General features: G+C 40.4%; 1 protein-coding gene across 2 annotated transcripts in view; it reads right to left on the reverse strand.

Moving 5' to 3' along the window:
- The window catches only part of unc5a (unc-5 netrin receptor A), a 114,513-nt gene that overhangs the window by 56,490 nt on the left and 35,358 nt on the right, over nucleotides 1-22,665 (reverse strand). For both annotated transcript variants that reach the window (XM_028415686.1, XM_028415685.1), the window contains exon 2: nucleotides 433-648. In XM_028415686.1, coding sequence (XP_028271487.1) covers nucleotides 433-648 — 216 coding nt within the window. The remainder of the gene's footprint in view (nucleotides 1-432; nucleotides 649-22,665) is intronic.

The following is a 22,665-nucleotide window of genomic DNA, read 5'->3' on the forward strand; positions in this document are numbered from 1 at the left end:
CAGTAATCACCAGCAAATTGCAAACCTTAGTTTCAGTGCACAAACACTTTACATAATGCATCTATGGAGTTGCCATACATCTGTGGTAGACAACCTCCAAAAGCAGGTGAAAGCAGTGCTGAAAATTAATATTGAGCCAGCTTTTTATCATTACAGCATCAGTAGTAGGTGTACATGGCCACAGTTTTCTCTCACTCCATGCAGCCTGGTGCTGGAGCTCCTGCTTCATTTACCAGCCTAGTTGTTAAACTGACTTCATTTTAGGCCCAAGAGGACCACACAGCCCCCTTTTTGCCTCTATTGACTTTAGTCCTGTAGCAGCAATTTCATTTTTTTACCCTCTTTTACTCTACAGACACTCAGGAGGTCTTTTCAGCAGCAGATTATCATTTTAAGTAGACATTGATTAAAAGCAGAGTTTGCTTTGTCTACCTGTAGCTGGGTCAACAGTCCGCTCAATCAAATGGTCATCTTGGTGAACCCATTCGCTGTTGCACTTAAAGTAGATCTGCGTGGCTGGGGTGGAGCGGCAGGTCAGGGTCACTGGCTTGTTCTTCACGATGTACTCGTCCTCCGGCTCCACCAGGAAGTGAGGTAACAGGTCCGAGAAGGCGGCTGGAAGTGCTGCCGTGGCAGCATGCTCAGAACCTTGGGAAATAAAAAAAAAGCGGAGATTTTAGAGGCATGTTCAGTAATGATGGAAAAGGGCTTTCCAAGCTTTTCAAGTTGTCATAAAAGCGGGAGCTGAACCTTTTCCTGCTTTGTTGTTGTGACTAGTTGACTGGTGAGTGAAAATACAGCAAAAAAATGTCTAATGCAAGGATTTTCAGTGTCCTTGGTGAATTGAGGCTCTTGCATATGCATATGAATGAGGCAGAAGAAGACAGATGGACAGACAGGGTGAAAAAGAGAGACAGAGCTGTATGGAGTAGAGTTGGCAGTGACAGAGCTCGGCCTTGTGTGCTCTTGGCTGGGTCGGAGGGGGTAGTGGAGTCCATGTCTGTACTCCAGCTCTTAATCACAGCCCTTTAACATCACCGCTGATGGACCACCAGCCATAAATCCTGTCTGAGCGACTAGGCCACTTCACACTGTGTTATACGGCTCTTCAACCAGTACTCTAACTCTACCCACATTAAGCACAACAGGACAAGAGGCAGGAAGGTTAAAGATGACTGACAGCTAGACTGCCTGTTAACTCCAAATTACTTCCTTCATGCATTACGTTTGTTTTTTATTCTTTTAGAATGCCACATGACACACAGAGGACTGAAGATCCAGCTCACTGTGTAGAGCTGCCCTTGCTCAGACAATGCTAGAGTTTTTACAGCAGATGTCTGTTCTTACTGAAAAATGTTCTATACAAACACTGAATGACACAAAAGAGCCTACAGCGCACTCATCCTTCCTCCATGAACACAGTTTCTCTCTCTCTAAACATATTAGCCTCGTGCCTGAGATAGAGAGAGGACACAGTTCGGAGTAGAAAGAGGGAATAACCTCTTTACACCACTGACACTCAGGGGAGACCAGTAAATCCCAAAATAAAACCCCTTAAAAGGAGTGCAATATTAATTTACTGCCCTGAATCCAATATGGCTGACAGACCAGGCATTAACAACCTTTTCCATCACTCCCTGTGCAGCAGAAGAGGACGGGAGTCCACATCTACCATAATGAAACTGCAACACTCGTGCTGACCTTTCTCTCCTCTCCTCCCTCACCCTGCCTTTGTTCATCCTTGCAGCTTGCTGACGCCTGGGTCAGGGATAATATTACGTTGCGTCATAAATACCAATCTTCAGATAAAGACATTATCTGTCAGTTCCTCCCCCACTACACATTATATTAATGTCTCTCTTTTGCTTTTTTTTCTTTTACCCCTGTGTGCTGAGTTGCTAATTTATCAGCATGAGATACAGTGAAGCACGCCGCTGCTGCCGTCGCTGAACCCCATTAATGTTCCGTGTACATGTTTAACTCTTAATGAAAACTAAATGTTCTGTGACCAATGAACGACATACATCACTTTCTGACACTTTGCCATTTTCCAAACACATTTTTTTTTATTGCACACATTTACAGAGAAAAGAGAACAAAATGTGTGAGGTCTGTTCAGGACAACACAACTGCCTGACATTATTTATGATGTATTTGTGTGTGTGAGTATTTCTCATTTCATGGTTTCAGGGAAAAGGCCAGAGTTCATCATGAATAGTGAGTATAATTGCACTAAAACTTTGCTAATAAACAGTGTGAGACCAGTAGGTCAGGTTGTTTGAAAATGTGCTGGTCCTAATGATGCCGGTTTCTTCTAATGGGCCGGCCTCCAGCTTTGTGACTCTGGCCATTAACCGGCTGGGCTGACCCCCCCGTACTCCCCGCCGACTAAAGACGACAGCTCACTAAAACACTGGGTGAGACTCACTTCACACCTGCCAGGTTAATCATCTCTTAGAGGACAGATGATGTTGAACAGGGAGCCACCTGAGAAGCCTGACAACTTGTGAGAAAGGCTTGATGAACTCCTGATGTTGTTAACTTGCCGCTGGCTTCTCATTTGTAGGGGTCACATTTAGAGTGAACTCTCAACTTTTGATGATGTTTCCAATTTGTGTTTGTGTGCATGCTTGTGTGTGTGTCAAAAAGGGGTTGGTCTCCTATTTTAGTACATGTACTTTAGGTTAATGAGGTTAAACACATAATTTCTTTGGAGAAATAAATTGTCATTTTATAGGAGGGTATTCTAGTCACGCACTGCTTTATGTCAAACTCATAATGAAGGGCTGATGCGTAGTAAATTGGCTTAGATTATTGTCACGACACAACATACTTCAAAGTCAATGTGCACGTACACACACACACAGGGAGTAGCAGCCACTTAACAGACTTCTTTGTGGGTCAATGCACAAATCAAATAGACATACAGCAGCAGTATGGGCACTGCATTAGGTTCCACTGAGTGTGATTGGCCAAGGCTGCCATTATTTGTCTAATGCATCTGAGCCCATTGCCAGATCATTTTGTACGCACACGAACAACAAACACCGGGCGCTGAATGTCTCCCCTGATGGTCGTACGGATATCGGCTTTGATTTAATTGATACAATACAGGGGATGTGTTGCTGTGGCCTGGTGACTGATGTGTGGCCTTGTACTCAAATGCTTTCCACAGAGTGCACACACACACACACACACACATATATGTTTGTTATGAAATGTAGACTTTGACCTGATAGTTTTTTGCAGCTGCTATTCTCTAGAGAGATAATTCAACAGACCAAAAACAGACACACACAAACATACACACACAAACCCCCCCAAACACACACAAAAAAAAACAAGGATGCACCAGCTGTCAGTGTGCTGAGCCATGATGTCCAGGGCAGATTTCCTGCTGCACACAGACCCCCATGTCTCATCTGTCCAGCTGACCACGTCATCTTCCAATTCAGGGTTCGAGTACATCCACAAGAGATGGAAATGATGAAGCAGTTATGATGTTTGAATATAATAATAATGTTCAAAAGACTGGAGACAAAAAAATGTTAGATTCCTGTAACCACGGTAACAATATACGGACAGAACACTGCTTTTGAAACAGCATACAGAATTAGATTTTTACAAGTGCTGCAGCTTTGTCAATGTCTTTTGTTACCATCCATCCTCAATACTAATGATTTTTACTTTAATATCACAGAGCGTATCATTTTCCTGTTTTTTTGTATACACACAAATCTCAAGTCTCACCTTGAAACTAAATTCCACATACATAACCTCACATATCCTCTGCCAGCGTCAGTGTGCTGCTTAATGTCAATTTGCCTTATTGGTCAAACATAAAAATTAGCTAATTATATTTTTTGAATTGGTCGTTGAGTCACAGTTTTAGGATGTCTGCTGGGAGTTAAAAACCATAGCTGGGGAGGAAATAGTCCTCTTTTCTGTTTTTCCTGCACGGCACCGACACATCATGTACCCTTTGGAGCCAATTACTTTTTTTTTTTTTTTTTTTTGCTTTTACAACATCATGTCCCTGAAGGAAAGCATCATTAAGCAATCACTGAGCATAATTTACATCATAGTGATGAATAGCAGCTATAACAAGTGTTTTATGACACCATCAGTGCCTTATGATGTTCTCTGAAATTAATTCAATTAAAATTGCCATGCAGAATATTAAACAATTTCATATTTAGCTACCATTAACAACAAAGCCAAGATCAAATTTGTCCAGACCCATTTGTTGGTGCTTGGGTCTGTTTAAGTGATTGTCTGGATGCTTTAAGACCACTTTATTAGTAATCACTCTAAATATTATTATGTATGTACACAGGGGCTCTGGGAACAGGAGCACTGCTCATGAACAAACATTAACATCACCAGTGATCAAACACATGAAAAGAAGCTGAAATGGGATGTGCAGGGGGGAAAAGAAGCTCCATCCACCCTCATATATAATCTGGGAACAGGGCTGACTGATGTATGTTTGTGCCTAGATGACAAATATTTACTCCTCCACATGTCTAGGATTCAGAATACATTTTTCAATGAGACAGCCATGCTTCAGCAGGCACTGCCTTCAACCGCACGCTCTCACTTTCTGTCAAACACACACATTCACTGAGCTGAAACACACATAAAAAGCCCCCCCACCAAAAAAAAAAATCCTGCGCACATATGCAAAATGAAGACCGCAAGAATGCAAAACAAGGGGGGAAAAGAGGTGTGTACAAACAGCTTTGTCTTCCTCTCAATCAATGAGAGATGCAGAATTATGCATGCAAACAAAAAAGGTCTACACAGAAATGCTAAAAAAAACAAACTCAGATAGCATGCAATATCTGTGGTCATTAAGGTTGGTCCGGAAAAACAATCCATTACTGTCAGCGAATATGCACCTGTATAGAAACGGCTCGATCCATTAAATAAACATGCAGGAGGGCTGAGCACCCACAGCAACCTCAACTTCATCACATCACGTTTGCACTGGTGGTCGGAGGACACACAGAGGCTTTAAAAAAAAAAAAAAAAAAAAAAAGAAATCAGAGAGTGATGGACAGAAGTAGAAGATGGGCAGGGGAGGATGAGGGAGAAATATGCAAATGATTCCCGCACACACCACATGTGACGTTATTACAATCTACTCCCATTTAATTGAATACAAAAATTGGCTGCTTAGATGCAGGGCTGTACATCTGTTTGCATATTCGTTCAGGATACTAATAACTGCTGCCAACAGTGTTCCTGACAAGAAGCTTTCTGTGATAGATGCACTCCTGGAGCTTGGGTCACATCGTCAACTGTGAGAATTGCCATCAAAAGTGGGCGACATAAATCATCCCTACTCAAACGGGCAGCTCTTTGAGTGATTAAATGCTGTTTTTTTGAGTGTCATTAAACAGTTTGTCAGCTGAGGGGGGAAAAAAAAGGAGTTGGAGCTGTTGTGTTGTGTAAATATGGTGCACAGCAACACTATTAATGAGCCTTACACCTTTGAACAGGAGCTTACACATCTTATTCCGGTTTGTTGATTCCTATTTATTCATTATTCCTGTCATCTTTTTGAAGCAACACTTCAGCAGGGGGAGGTCTTTGCAGGGAAGCGACTTTGTGCAGTCTACTATTGGCACCAGCACCAACACCTTCGCTTTAGCTCACTTTTCAAGGCGGCATTTGCGTCTTTAAAGTTGCATTTGCCTTGAAACCTATGACACCATTTTAAGTTACTGTCAGTGTAAAAAGAACTGGCACAGTGAGAGCGATGTGCTAGAGCGGCTGCAATTTGGATGTTTTTGCGAGGATACATGTGAATGTGCATGTTTGTGTGTAAATGAACGGCAGAGAGCGATGTCTAAAAAGATCAACAGCTTACATACATGGTTACATATACAATAAATCAAGGCGATGCGGTCAAACCTGTACTCCTATTCTTAGTAGCATCATTAACTGTGTGTAGAAGAGTCTCTAAATTGGAAGAACATATCCATATTCATCACTCAAGTGCCACAGCTGACGCTTTGTCCCCACTCAGTTCCAGATGTCTCCGTGGACGATACAGTTTCAGACTCTCGAACAATCAGCTCTGTACATCAGTGGTGTAATCACTGGCTGTGACTGTCCAATAATGTCTGCACTTCAAAAATCAACAACTACTATTTTACTCATGTTACATCCTATAGGCTGTCCTGATAACGCTGCTTTGTGAAACAAAATAGTGTAAAGTTATGATCATGACCTTGGATTAATCTCATCTCACAAGAAAATGAGCTTAGTTTGAACTGAAAATACATAATTCAAACCCAGAGCAAAGATCAAGCTGCATGCTTAGTTAGAAGTGTGCATCTCATAAACCATTATGTACGGTGTTCAAAACAGTACGATAGGCAAAACTCACAGACAAGCATAATGCAGATCAATGTTTGATGCCCTCAGTCTTTAAGTTCACTTCATCCAAGCAACGGAGAAACAATGAGATTCAAACACCAGAAGTCTTTGAAAGTGAAAAGAAGCTGCAGAATATTTTGGGAAACGGTTTTTATTTTATTCCTGTAAAACCTGTGTGTGTGTGTATGTGTGAGAATCACCTCAGAGATTTGTCTCATTTTAGAGGAAGATTCAAAATGCCTTGCTGCAGCAAAAAAAAAAAAAAATTGCAATGTAAATGTGTTCAATTCTTCAAAGCTTCACCTGTTTGGCACTTGAGCGCATGGTGTTTCTCCAAAGAGCCACAGAGATTTAAACACATTTGACTTAATAACTACATGCAATCCTCAAAGGAACTGAAGACATCCTGAGCTGTCAGGAGGGGCAGACACAGTCACAGTCTTTGCCATCCAAAGCACGCACACGCTCATGGATTTGTCGTCCCCTTGCGCTGAGCCGGAAATAAGGTTATCCAGAAGCAAGATGATTATAGAAGAAACAGCACGGGGAAGAAACAGAAATGCAGGCGGAGGAGGAAAGGAGACATTCTTAAATCTTTGAAATGAAAGTTAGGAAATAATGGGAGGAAGGAGGAAGAAACACGGAACAATTTAGATTACCAAATTAATCCTTTAATTACTGGATATGCCTACAGCGAAAATGAGAGGTTTCACACACTGCACATTACAAACGGAGAACAATTTGAACTGGAGAAAGTGAGGCAGGCTGCCATAATGATCAAGAGCTACAAACATTGCAGTAATGGAAGGATATCTCTGCTAATCTAAATTGTTTATGATGCTAGAAAATCTGAGCTGAAGAAAACTACAAATTACAACTCAATCCTCCGTGTCCCATTTCTCATAACAGTGTTTCACAATTAGATAAAACACGTTCTCCGTCAGCCGTCCTCACAGAAAATACACTACCAGTCCAAAAAACAAAACAAAAGAAGAGTATATAGTAACTGCTGATGTCTGCAGAAGTCCCTCAAAGTTGCTCTTCTACTCCAAGGGCAAACCACTGTAAACAGGGACCAGTGACACTCATCCCACACCTCCACCTGCCTTTTTGCTCCCTCCGCCTTCTCCTCCCCGTCTCATAATCTACCATCCTCCCATTAAAGATGAGGGTAAAAACAAATGGAAGATGACTTGCACTATCTAATTAGTGTGGCAGAGCTTGGAGGCTCCTCAGGATCAGACAGAGAATTAGAACACAACACAAAGATATGATCCATAACAAGGCTGAGATAAAGCATCACCTGTTCGACTCTAATAACCGTAACACAATGCCAGCACCCACTTTCCAATTTACCAAGCCTCCAGCACTTGTAGCAGTGACACACTATGTCACTGTGATCACACTATGCTATGTGATCTGTTTCTGGATGCCATATTTGGAGTAAAAAAAAAACACACAAAAACCATGTTAATGCAAGGTGTAAATGCACACAGGGCACAATGTGAATGGAATGCAGAGGTCTTGTGATTGGATCTCAGGGAGGAGCAAATGCAGTTGGTACAGTGTGACCACATTCTTAAGGACTGCTTTGTACCAGCTACAGAAAATGGGCTAAAAGCTTTCCTGTTTCTTTCCTGAGATGTACCATGGCTAAAAAAGTCCATAAGCCTCACCTACCTAATAAGCAGACTGTGATGTGATCACAGTGCGGGCAGATCTCCTAATACAAAAAGGCTCATTAAAACCACAAGAAAATGAAAATGCCTGTGGAGTGGAAGCCAGGATCCATATTTCTCCGGGCACAAAATAGACCTTTAGAAGGGACCACGCATAACAGAAAGCATGCTCAGAATGTGCCTGTTATTTTGAACTAAAAATATCTATTATGCTTGACTGAATGAAGCCTTAATTAATTCAATTATGTTGAATTATGCCATATAGCTGCTTCTCATAGCACACCTCGTCTCTGTATCATTATCCCTAGTAAACACTGAAGCATGCATTTTTCATGAATTCACTTGAAAGTAGCAGTTTGTGATGCTGCTAAAAACAAAATTCTGAACCATAATTGTCCAGCTTCTTTTAGACCACCCCTCCCCCTGTTTTTTCTTTTCCCGCTCTGACCGAAAACCTCAACAACAACACTGCCATGCATTCTGGTTGCTGATATTTTCTGCAACACAAGTATCTTTGCACATATTTGATCATAAATTAAGTAAAACAAACTCATTTCTTTTAGTAAAATGTGAACATTTCCATAATTACTACAGTGAAGAACTTTTGTCTCCCCCTCATGGCCATCAGAGTAATTACACAAACACTGCTGCCGAGTTTTTTTTTTTTTTTTTTTTAAAGATGCTGCCTAGCCTAACAAAGGCTCGTCCTTATTCATAGTAGTTCACTGTAGCCTGCTCTGTCTCCATGATTCATTTGCGTCAGGGCTGTAAAGTTACCACAGAACTTGCATGGCAATGTCTTAGAGACAGATTTCAGGCGCTAACCTTAAACTGCTACTTCTGTCTCTTTGACTATGACTAGAATAATGACTGCTTTAACTGTAACAAATGCAGACAAGTAGCAGCAAAATTATCAAACATGTTTACATGTTCGTAAATAGCAAGGACTCAAACCCAGAGGTTTGTGGCCCTGAAAGTATAACTGGGACTTATGTAGATAAGTGTGGAGCTGTCTAGAAATGAAAGGCAGAGCTGGTGATCTGATATGACTTTCCCTCCAAAGTAAACCAAAGCACATCTCAACTCTACGCGTGTTTAGGGTATCAGTCGAAGGCAGCAGCGGCATGCAGTGGAGGAAACTCATTTCAACCTGAACGCCTTTCTGATTATTCTCCAAGTTTTTTTTTTATTTTATTTTTCCCCCCAGCTCCTTCCAGTCCTTCTGACAACACAACCAGAAAAGCAAAGACACACAGGAGGCTGTGACTTAGCAATGCATGAATACAAATCGGTTTTTGAGGAAGCACTACTGTCATTCCTTAAAGCACACCTTCTCCTTCATTTCAGCTAAATCTACCTCATGAAAATAAGTTGTCTTAGTCAATTTGGGTGAGTTACAATACATATCAAACTTTGACTTCAGTGGACAAAATGATCCAGTGACAGCATAAGGTCCAGTAAAGTCTCAGTGACTGCAGCCGCCTCAACAGCTTCCACTCTAATGAAAATCCTCTGCTTTGAGACTGATTCATGTTATTTGGCCTTTGTCTGTGCATTGATAATCACTCTTGTAATTTGTACATGACTTCTTACCAAGTCATGTGCATTAGGAATGATGAAAATAGTACCCTTTAAAACATGCATATAATCCTGTACGCTGATGGATGAGTAATAGCAATAATGGTGTGGACTGATGCACAGTCAATGGAGAGAGATATCAGGCAGGTGAAATAAAAGAAATTGCTTATAATGGTTTGAAACAATGGAAAATGGAAAATATGAGGAGCAGCTGCTCCCTAACACAACCTACACCAGAGTTTTTACTTGTTTTGCTCCAAGTCTAATTTCTTTTGCCTTAACTGCACTGAAGCTGGATAAAAGGGAGATAAAGACGGGATGGTAACACACTTGAGCACAGTGCTTGTTCTGCCTTAACCCGGCAGATCAGATGTGATGTTATAGGCTTTAAGCTGCGTTAGGCTCTGACTGCCGATGCCTACACAATGCAACTCCTCACACCTGTGACAAGTCTTATCACTTTGTGGTAGAAAAAAAAAAGTATTCATCAATAACTCTCATCAGTACTTCTTTAAATAGAATCCAAACACAGTGAAGAGCATGTCAGTGCATCTTTTATGTTTTAAAGATTTGTGACTACGAGCCAATATGATTAGAAGATGGAGAAACTGTTTATTTATTGCATATATACTGTTTATTTCTCCAATGGGAATACAAGGATAGTATTAGTCTATAATGTGAGCAAACATGTCAACAATATTTTTAGTATGCCTTTATCAAACAGAAATAAATAATGTATGTGTTTGTTTTTTTACACATTGAATGCTCCCAGGTCATTCTGTCAGGACTCAAAATAAACAATGACCATGGGCACTGAAGCAGCATCTCACTGTGTACAATAATATAGCTCATTAACTGGACCCTGGAGTTCTGTGGACCAGAGAAATGGTGTATTCAGCATATCAGACTTTGGATAATCACATTTTCTGTTTGTTTTGTTTTGAATTTTTTAAGATGTTCACTGAAAAAGGAATTATCGAGGGATCTAGGAGCACATATTGTATATAATATCTATCTATAATTTAGTTTCATTAGTGTAAACTGTGAACTACTTCACTGGGTCGTTACGGCAACTGATGATCTCCTGACAGATGATTTGATGAGGTGGGACAGTGCTGCTACGCCACTAATAACACCGCACCAGAAATAAGAGGTGAAGACATGCACCGTCTGATAACCAAGAGGCCGCTCTCAAGGAGACGCCTCTGTCTTCATTTCTGCCACTCCACAAGCTTTTACATTACAATTACAAATCCCAGTTTTCCAGTCACAGGTAAAGGTGAAACAAAAAAGGGGCGGTATCTCTACAGGTTTACCCCTGGTGACCCTGCTGGAGAAATTTAAAACTTAATCACTCAGTTCTGTGGTGAAATCATGCTGAACTTGCAATGGCTGTTTTCCAACATTAAAAGAAGACACGACTTCAAGTCTTGGTAAAATGGAAAGATGTAAAAGCATTTCTGAAGTTTACTTAGCTACAAATCCAAACATGTTTGTTATACCAACAGTAATACTAGATCTGCTTCACAGCTAAGTACCTTTCAGCTATAGTGACCCTAAGTCAACCTTAAGCATCTGATAATTAATTCATTATTCCAGCTGTACATCTGTATTTTTTCAACAGAATGTCACAGTCACAGTCAATACAACAAAACCTTCACCACAACACAGCGGCTCAGCTCTTAACAGCGAGGGAAAACAAATTTATCAACACAATGGCCAGCTTCTTTTCAGCCTTTACACACTTTTGCTTTACACACAATACACACAAATTCTTTAAGCTGTCCTTGATATCCTTGCACCTTTAGATATGTCACCTCTGTGGTGTCAACACTAAAAAAAATACAGAAAATTCAGCATGTTTACTTCGCTGCTACAGTACACAGGAAAGCAGAAATTTCTCCCAAGTTCGCTCAACAATAGCAACAATAGCTGTTCTGGGTGTTTCTTCCTCTCTGCCTTCCCAAATCCATAAAGAGACTTGATGGCCACGCTCTACATTACAGAGACAGAAATGGCTTCCACATTCAGCCCAATAATGTGCATGAACAATAGCAAAGCATTCTGCGACTGGCAATAAATATGTGAAAAGAGGCACTTTGGTCCAGAAAAAAAACACCAATAGAATTTCTGCTATGAAGATAGTGAAGTAATCTCATCAGGACTGTCAAGCAATGCACATAAAACTGTGAAGAATGGTGGAAAGTGCTTTAACGGCAAGAAAGATCATTATCTAAATTAATACGAACACTTTTTCATGAATGGAGTCACCACGTCTTCATGTTCCTTCTTGAATGCAGTAGAGAAAAGAGTCCTAATGACTAACTGCAATTATGGCTTTTCACATTTGACTGTAAAACTAGACGGAAAATGGTCGTCTCTAGCTATAGGCTTCCTCTGAGAAAATTTGAAAGTCATTTGGATAATGTTTCTTGGAAACTGCTTTGAAATGCAAGGCAGGTGAGGAGCTGACAGGTCATACAGGAAGGAACCACTGACTTTTTTTTCATGGTGAATCAAAAATTTGAAATGAGGAAATGTTACAAGCAACAAATCGATAAACTGGAACTATAGGCTAAAAAACAAGAAAGTAAACAGGGCTGTATAGTAAGACAAAAGGCCAGGGACTGAGCCTCAGGGCTAGTGTGCTGCTGCACAGTGAGCACAAATCAATGGACAGGGGATGGATGAAGAAATGTTACTGTGCAAACCGACGAAATGTTTGAATCCTCAGCAGAAAAAAACACAATAGCAGCAATGAAACTATTTAAAATGTTATTTAAATAACAGAAGTTTACTTTTTTAGCACCCTCCTGTGGTATTGTGAATAAGTGCATGTACAATCTACAATCTGTGGGTCGAGATTTGTTACCCTAAGAACAATTTGTGAACACACACACCACTATACATATATAACTGTTTATGTTATTTGTGTCTGTGTAAGCAGTGGCTTGAAGCCTGCTAATGTAATCCAGAGACAGTCCTGCTTACAATGCATCTACAGCCATTCTTGTCATTCTGTTATTTCACTCTGTGGCAAAATATGAGGCAACAAACCGTATGATATAAAGGGAGGAGAAAGGGAGAAACTACAAAGTGCAAAATAGAGATATTTCAGACTGAATTATGTTTCACAGATAACACTGTCATGTTATTTTCTAAGATCCCTTGAACAAATGACTAGATTGTTAAAGCATCTCAGCAGATAAAAGCCGATTGTATCCACTGTTCTCAGATTTAGTATCAAGACTCTTCTTTTTTTCTTCCAAATTCTTTAAAGAAACCTTAAAAAACGGTAGCATTGCTGTGGTGATGCTTATGATATGTCTGTAATTAAATCCACATATGTAATAAACATACTGGTTATTATGTTGTCGGCTCTGCATAAATCTGGTTTCCAGGCTAAACGGCAAGCGTGTAAGATTTACTGCACCAGCAACGCAGTGCAGGTAGAAGCAAATACAGGCAAGATTATCATTATTATTATTGTGACATTATCATTACAATTACAGCTGTGATCATGAGATGAGATATTAGTAACCTGTAGCTGAAAAATAAGCACTTCAGAGGATGTAATAATCTGTTTAAATTTGAACCTCTTTCTTTTTTCCAATTACAAGTGAGTGAGAATTGTAATTTGTTCTGTATTATAAGCTACACACAACACTTACAACACAATCCTTTGTTTGACCAAATTATAGCCTGTCACTATACAAGGTAACAGCAAATAAAAGATGCCTTAAATCTAAATATATCAGCAGCAGACAGTGAGTGTACAGTGTGAATCAACAATACATCAGAGGGCCTGACGCTGTGGCAGAGCACCAGCTCAGTGACCACCGGGCTGCTTCCTACAGTCATTTGAGGAAAGTGCTGCTATTCAGGGTTACGAATGTTCGTCATTGTGCAAAACAGACCTTTTGTTCTTTGTTGTGAAGGATCAAAGTTCTGATGTCCAGTGGCAACCCAACAACCTTCTCCCAATTTCCTGCAGCCCATACCCCTCCAGTGGAAAGACAGATTGCCTATTTTCCCATCACCTGTGCTGGTGCCGGGCCCATGACACCTGCTAGACGAGCACAGTTTAGTGCTCTCCCTGTCACCTAACGTATGGGTCTATTGATGTGCTGTGACTGGGCCGGGCAGATCCTACCCAACACGCATTAGAGCCAGCTGTTGTGCCTCATCTGTCTCAGTGTGTGTGCTCTGATAGCCACAAACAGATAGTAAACACAGCCTGCTCCAAACATAACGCCCCATCTAACTTCACCCCTGCGTCCTGCTGCTCACAATACCATCATCTCCCACGGACCTCTGACTAAATGACTGTAGAAGTGTGGCTTTTAATTGAGTCCAAGAATGTCTGATTGGATAAAAGTTGATTCCCGCAAGTACGGTAATTGACGTCTTGATTACACCCATCTGAGAAGCTAATTCTAGGATTTAAGATTCAGAGTGACTTAATAGAATGGTTGGAACAATCGCGGCCCGAAGTGTTAACAATACAACCTAAACACTACAAATTGCATGTTTTCTTGTTTGACACTGATGATTAAGGCTAAAGAATAAAATGATGATTACACCAAGTGCCTTGATAAATACATGTGAAAATCAATTCACACTCATAATCGGATCAAGTAATCACATCAAGTAATCGGATGAAAGAAACAAACAAAAACACACACATTTCCTTTTACCCGATATGGTCTATCAGATAAGTCAAGCCAACATGATCAGAGATATGGAGAGACTCTGCCTACCCTGTTGAGAAAGATGAGGGAGACGCCCTTTTCAAAGTTTGAGCCCATGAACCCCTGAAAGGTCTGTTCATGCCCCTGCCGGCATGAATAATCACCCCCAGCTCCCCTGTAATGTGCTGTGGATGATATATTGGGCCACATTTATTACTGCTCCGCTTCCACCTGGCTAGGAGCAGCGAGACCTCCATTAATAAAAAAAAAAAAAAAGTGCCTGCAACAGGATTTCTGTACCGCCTATGACTACAGGCTTAGATCCACTGTTAAAACTGTGTGACCTAATTGGTAAAAATTAAAGTGATGGAGTCATTTTCCCTATAACAAAGGATGATATAGAGTCCTCTGTTGGTTCTACCCTGCTGCTCATACTTGGGTGCCTTCACATGTCTTTGCCAGTCATACTGCAAGATTTACGTCATCTCAGCAGGGAGAGGAGGCAACAGTCCAATCAAGGCACATTCAGCGTTAGTTAGTCAACACACATGCAAGACATGTTGGTGACGATTGAAGATTAGTTTTGGAGGATAACACATTCTTATTTGAATGGTAATATGGGATTAAAACTGCTAGCAGTTCGCAGTGGTTTTACAGGATTAGAGGACCATTGCAAGGCATCCTGTAGTGCAAATTAAGTGCACAACTCTGCCCTTTAGAAAAACATGTCAGACTGCAGAGTTTAAAACAATAGCTTTTGACATATGGGTCATGGTGACATGGCTATAAAAAGGTTTTTAAAGGAAACTCTGGCATATTGTGATTACCCAGACAGAGAAAAAGAAACCAAGTGGAAATAAGCAGATTAATAATACATAGCTGTCTAACATCTAACTAACAGGAATACTTTAAACTTGGCTTTTAATAAATGAAATGACAGATTGTACCGCAATAAGTTGATATACTAAAACACAATAAAACCGGCTTTCACTCAGGAAAACTGGAGTGTGTCCTGTGTTTGGCTGCTAAGACACACGTTGCTCGCTTACACCGCAAGGAAGCTGGTTCCTGGAGAGAAACTCATATGGCTCACCACATTACGCCAAATTTAGAGTGTTGCTTTTTAAACTCTCAGTAGCTTTGGCTGAAAACAGACCTTCTTACAATATTAACCAGATGTTACCAGAACAAACCCCTGATCTGCAACAAACTCCTCGTATGCTGATTACACTACTACAGAGATAAATTGACCACTGCTATGATTTTCCTGTGAGTACAGGGTGACCCATCATTCAAATGCCTGATGGCTGATTTACAGCAGTTTTTGCATGAACTACCTTCTCCTACACTCTTTAAATGGTGCTGGTTTTCTTGCTCTCCTGCTGCTGTATAAGTTCCGAGCATTGCAAATGCAGGCCTGCAGTTGATAAAGGTCAGCCTTGTTAAGTGCCTCTATGTATGTGGGGATAGCCTTTAATATTGTACTGTTCTTGTATTCCAAGAGCCCAAAAGTGACCACACAACAGAACCTTACACCTGCAGAGCCGTGTGCACGCATAGTGTTTACATCTGTGTGCATTCAGCATGTGTCTGGGAATTTAAGTGTGCTGAGAGATCACGACATGAATCAATTTAAATCCATATTCCACAAAGAAATTACTTATTTGTCCAATTTATTACAGAGTGTTCCATTCCATTGCGAAAGACCCGAGAATTCACATTGCCTCGTGATTGAAATCATTGCCACTGGGAGAAGCCAGCCAACACCCTCAGAGGAGCTGCTATTCTGAAAGTGAGTGAATCATTGATTTTCAGCAGGAAATCATCAAGGCGAAATGTATGGTAAATGAGAGAGTTGAGATGGCAAATGGTGCAGTTCAGCAGGACATTCAGTTATCACTGTATTCTTTTATAGACAGGCTATGGTGTCCAGCCATTTTCGAGCTTGTGTTTAAGTGAGGACCGGTCGTTCACAGAGCGTATTTCTTCCTGTGCTTTGAAAGGGTGAAAATGGAAGGCACCCTCGAGTGAACAGAATTTCTTGAGGAAGAGTTTGAAACAAATTGTAATCTTGCTAAAAATAAAAAAAAACTGACAAGAAAAGCAATAACATTCTGAACCAACACAGAAATCCTATTGTGGGTTCTATGCCAAAGGGCTGCTCTATGAAAATGAGCTGCTTTGATGTTTGATTAAAAGAATATCCTTCTTCTTTGAATCCTTGTAAGAATTGTTTGAAAATTAATAATGCTTGAATTAGAAGATATAATAAAAGGCTAACAGCTTAAAGGCAGTGCAGTCAAAACATTTTAAATTCTTTGCTTTTACCACAGCAACAGATCTGACATTGTCACCCTCATCCACACACTCACACAATGACAGTCTGCCCATTGCAGGACAACATATACCTAGTCTGAAGATACAAGGGAAATTTCCTAATAGCCAACAAAAATGATTTCGCATCAGCGCCTCCAATTAATCAAAACATTTCTTTGTCTGTTGTCAAATTATAAACATTAGGCAGGAAAAAACACTTTAAGCAGTGACAGAAGCTGCAGACAAGAATAACGTGTTTGGCTGTGTTGCTCCTGGCTGAGAGAGATAAAGATTAAGGCAGAAAAAACCTCCTTGTTCCGAGTGTGGATGCCCTTGGTATGGAAATGTTCTGAGGCATGAGAATCTGAGATGATAACGGGTGTAAGGCCACTTTCCCTTATGAAATGCTAAGAGGTCGGCTTCTGCTTTGTCACCAGACGTGTCTATGTAAAGCAAAAAGGTCAACTTTGAGATATAGGATGGTAAACAAATGACATACGGAGCAGCTTTTAAAGATCAGGTCTGAAATTCAATCGATATCAGCCACAACATTAAAACCACTTACAGGTGAAGTGAATGCAGTGGATTATCTCCTTATATTGGTAGGTATCGAGAGCTTTATTGGAGTATATATTAGGTATAAAAGCTGGGTAATATTGCTGCCAAGGATACAGATTTTAAAACGACTACTTAGGCTAATAGGATAGTCTTAAAGTTAAAGTGTTCATACCAAAGTGACTGTAATTGGGCAGATAGTGGTAGCATACAGCTTTGCAAATACAGACTAGTGTTCATTTCAAGCTGTTATAACCACATGTAAGAACATCAAGTCTGATGTTGCATGTGTGTTATGAGTCATCCTACACATTCATCCGGCTGGGTCAGGCTATAACACTTTGAGATTATACAACTGATTGACTTGGCTGGCCTAAGGCTTCTTGTTAGCTGTGATGGACACTTGCCAGAAGCTGACAGAAGAAGGCAAAGAAAACATTCGATTCAAATGTCTAAATGTAGAAGCACATCAGTGAGGGAGGTATTCTTGGTCTTGAGGTGTATTTTCATGTGAAAGAAGCTGTCAACAGGACAAAGAGCCGAGTACTGCACTGCACTGTGGGTTTGAGAAGAACAATAAAAAGGCTGGTAAGTTATGAATTGTGTGTGTGTGTGTGTGTGTGTGTGTGTGCGTGTACACACACATCTGTGACTGAATCTCCGGAGCAGCTTAAGTGAAAGTGATAAGCAGTAGAAACAGGGTTCTGCTGTTGCTTCCACTGTTCGCTGTGAATTTATTGGTCTTTCTGACTGTCAAGCAGGAAGAGAAGGACGAAAGTGTATTTAAAGGATTTTCACAGTCCTTAATGCTATTTATTACATCTCACCAGCTGCAGCAAGAAGTGGGTACATGTAATTGCAGCCATAGATCTTTTGACTTGAAGACAACCAATCAAGATGGATTCCTTTTCCGTCGCTGGGATTGACCGTGAGTGAATCGTGGCGACTTAGAGATGGGACATTATTTAACATGGACCCAGAGTGACGTTAAGGAGCATTAGGTTCCAGGATTGTTAAAGCACTTGTCACACTCCAAAGGCATCCATCTGCACAACGCTGGCTTCAATCAATAGATAAGTAATCGGCTGCAATGAGAGCCAGCACGCTGTATTACTCACTGACTCTGTCCTGAAACAGCCTCACCGCCCAGCAAGCAGAGCAGCTCAGAGCATGCAGCTCCATCATGAGGGAACTTATCTTTCAGCTGAGCACAACGATATCGACAGGCCAGAACAATGCCTTTGTATCGGTGTGATCACTCAGAGATGTTGTGCTTTCATGTTACAATCTTTACCTACTCAAAAGTCAATGTCCCTATAAAATGGAGAAGTATTTCACATAAGCTGCACCTGTGATACAATCTAAGACCATTTAAATGCTGACCTGCTTTGGTAAACCACGGTGTAATAGGAGCACAGCAGCAGCTCAACTGTCACAGTTCACTATGTGGCATTGCCTTTTTGCCATTTGCTTTTCTGCAAGGAGCAGCGGGTGGCACATATTTGGGAAGTGTGTCGAAGAAAGTGTAACTTTGTGAACTTGCAAAGGTTGCATACCAGAGTAGTGGTCAATGACTGACACTCAGTTAAAAAATGTTGGTTCCAGTTTTGTGTGAAGGAGGACATTTATAGAGTCCATCAAAGAACAGATTATTCTTAAAGTAGGACAAAACTAATTTCACTTTCCTCTTTTGGGTAACCTATAAAAAAGGTCATGGTGCAATGAAATTCTGCCTACCGGTAATTCAATTTGCACCTACTTTGTGATTGTACTCTACATCCCATAATGCTTCATACTAGCTTAATGATCCATACAGAATCTACAAACGATTTGACAGTGTTTGTTTTAGCAACAATATAAGAGCCGGGGAGCTCCCTGGCACACAGTGGCTTATTAAGAACAATGACTGTAGTGTCAGAGAAAGAAATAATTATTTCCTTAAAAGTCTAGCTCCTCTGCTACACTCTTATTATACACTACCACCATGTTTCTTTAAAAAGACAGAACTTTGATCTTGACTTTAATGTACCATAGAAAAATAATAATTTAATGCAGGAAACACACTGCTTTTCAGCTTACATATTGATTAATGCTGGGATGAGTCCTACAATACAGCTCCTGCATCCTCTCAGTATTTAGCAACATTTCAAATCAACCGAAAAATAATAATAATAAAAACAGTTTATCTGAGGACACACAACTGCAAAGAATCAACTGTTAGGCAACAACAAGAATCAATGCAATTTAGATTGAGAGAAGGGTGGATACACCCACTAGCGTCTGATGTAGGAGGCAGCAGTGTTGCCTTCAGGCGTCGCAGCTTTCTCCACAGCTTCAGCCATAGGAGAAACTGAACCTTATCAAGGGTAAGTGGCCTTATCAATGTGCAAAGAAAAACAAAACACTGACATGAATTTAACAATCAAAACAGGGATATCAAGAGTTTCCAGGGAGAAGGCAAAGGTTGGCTAATGTGCTTCACTGCATAAGAATGCAATAAGCCTTCACATGTTCTGCATACTAACCCTCTTCCCCACAGACGTGATTACTGCAGGCTAGAACGGTCAGACCTACTGTCTGCGGCATTAGGGAAATAACAACAGCGATCTGCTGCCGTCTGATGATGTTAAAGTGTGTTCAGTGTTTATGTTACACATTTCTAATGGTACCAAAATTCATTCTTGTCTTTTTTGTTGAGAAAGATGCGCCCTTTTAAACAATGCATGAGCATAAATCAAATTAGTACCATGATGTTGATGGGGCCGCATGCTGTGATTTTTCTCAACAGACATGGACAGCAACACAGCTGGAAGCTGCGCAGCAATTTACTTTCTGCACAACAAATATATGCAGGAGATTCTCTCAAAGAAAATGGAATATTTAATTATTCATTTGGAATACCAAACCTCATGTATAAATCCCACTCGCTCACTCATGATGAGGTTGTGCACGACAAGTATGCTTTCAAAACAAGGCTCAATCACTTTATCCTCAAGTGTTTGTGTCAAAGATAATACTTCAAATGTCCACATCATTTCTTAAATTGCTCTTTACTTGGGTTGAATCAAATATAAAGAGTTGTACCCATGTAGCACAGCCCTGAACTTTTAAAGACACCAACCAAAGGAGGTGTATGTGACAACACACCTGTCTGAATCAGCATTGTGGGCATTTTATAAACTTTATCTATCCAGTTGCATACTCTGAGGATAAAAACTGAATCATCAATAAATCGACGCCACTGTAAGAAAATTAACTTGGTCAGATTGATATTGTGGGACATTTTTGCCAAATTATTGTTTTTGTATCTGAATCTCATTTCCCCCACAATGATTATATCCCAATATTTTTATTTATTTAATCAAATACAGCTCACTACATAACACAACAAAACCCCCACCACCTCATTCAGAATTATAGCTACGTACATAACACTGTGTCTCTGTGTTAGGATCCAAAAATCTATCCAATCACATCGATTAGCCCTCTTAACTAGATGGACTCTAATTGTAAGCCCCCCCTTGCTCCATTTGCCATATGTAGTAAAAGCATGTCATTCTTCTGGTGACAGAGGATATTGATTTTTCAGGCCGCCTCGCTCTAAATATCACACTCCTACAATGGAGTAGGCACAAAGGCTATTCTCTGGATGATCACACTGCATTCAATAACCACTAGGAGCACTGCTCCAGAAATTTAAAGGAATTTTCTGGTGTGAATCTGAAGGCTATTCAACAGGGCTATTGTTGCCTCTCGACTGGTACCCACCTCTAATGGAAAGGCTTTTTCTTCTACTGGAGATGATGTGCTGATGTGAGGTCATGATTATTACAAGAAAGAAGCTTCAAGGCTTAAACCAGTCGACTTGCTCATGCTGGAACTCCCCCTAGCCCCCCTCACCACCACCACCAGCAGCTTGCTCTGGCCCTGAACTCAGCTCAACTGTCCTGCCTTAGCTCCTCTTTCCATATGTTGCAGAGATTTGATTACTTGCCATTTTCCAGCTCATTAATGAAGACTTATGCTGCATTTGTAATGAATGTGTCCTACTTGAAACATGATCAAGTTTCTGGCCTCACTGAGTGCTTTTCAGATGATTGCTTTCACCTCTGTGGTTCGTTTCACTGGTGTGGCAGGAGGAAGCCACTGCAGAGCCACTGTAAATGGAGAACAAATGGGCAATTCTAGCACTGGAACCTGATTACAAAAGGATTTTTTGGAAATATTATACAGAAAACGCTTACAATTAAAACTATGATGCGCTGAAATATATTTAAAATTTACACATTGCTACACAAATAAAGCATCAAAGAACCTTAACACATTCCACATGAATACATTTAACAACATGAGTTTTTAATTGCTCTAACTTTTATATTTACCCAATAAAAGCTCCTATCTGTCAAAACTCCAACCAAATAAACAACCAGAACTTTGTAAAATGGGTCCTGAATCTTTATCAAGCTGCAACAAGGGACCTAAAGAGCTGAAAGCCAAACATTCAGCTTTGCTTTTCAACCAAAATCTGGCTGTATTCAGCCTCTGCAGATGTGACTGTTGACGCACATCAGCAGTATTCACCAGCGGGAGGATTCCAATGCTGATACCCATTTGCCTTCATATTCTCAGTGCCCATCATTCTGAGTTCATTGTCACCAGCACGTACAGTAATTACAGCTTACACCACTTGTGACTTACTGCAACTTGAGTGATCAGAGTCTTTTCTTCCCTTTTTAAAAGGGGGGATTTTTGGCTTTTAAAACATTGTGGAGTTGAGCCAAAATCTTTCCTAAATTCATTTCTAATCTGTTGCTCTGGTGTTCAAAAATTTAATTTCACAACATGCACTTTTTTCCGTTGTTGTTGTTGTAGAGAGATGGAAGATTGAAACCACTCTCACGTCTACACATTGTTCTGGCTGGGGGATGATGGACAGTGTGTGATGGACGGATCATTTCAGGATCCATGAAATGGAGAATACTAAAGGTGCTGCAGAAACTGTTTAGTCTTGGTGTCTAATTATTTAAAAAGGAAACAAAACTATGCTACACAGACAGACACTGCACTTCCTGCCTGGTTACAATTTGTCACTTCCCCATCATGTGACCCTTTAAGGGAGAAAAACAAGACACTTTAACCTTGAGTAGCAGTGGTTAGTTCAACATGGAGAATTAGCTTTGCTGACCATGTTGTTTATACTAGTAGCTGTTGTGCCATTATATTTAACATATAAACACATAATTTACTTATTCATAAACAATTTAACATTTAAAAATAAGCACTAATGAAATTAAACGAGATATTACAGAAAAGTTTACATTCTAAACAAAAAATTAAGTCCAGTACGTCCATTGAAAGGCATTAATATATAGTGGAATGATTATCTGACAACCCTCTCTTGGTGGGTTCTGGGAACACCCGTTTGCAACTTTAATTCCACAAATGGACTCCAAAGCTGT

Source organism: Parambassis ranga, chromosome 10, assembly GCF_900634625.1.
Source record: "Parambassis ranga chromosome 10, fParRan2.1, whole genome shotgun sequence".
NCBI classification, from domain to species: domain Eukaryota; kingdom Metazoa; phylum Chordata; class Actinopteri; family Ambassidae; genus Parambassis; species Parambassis ranga.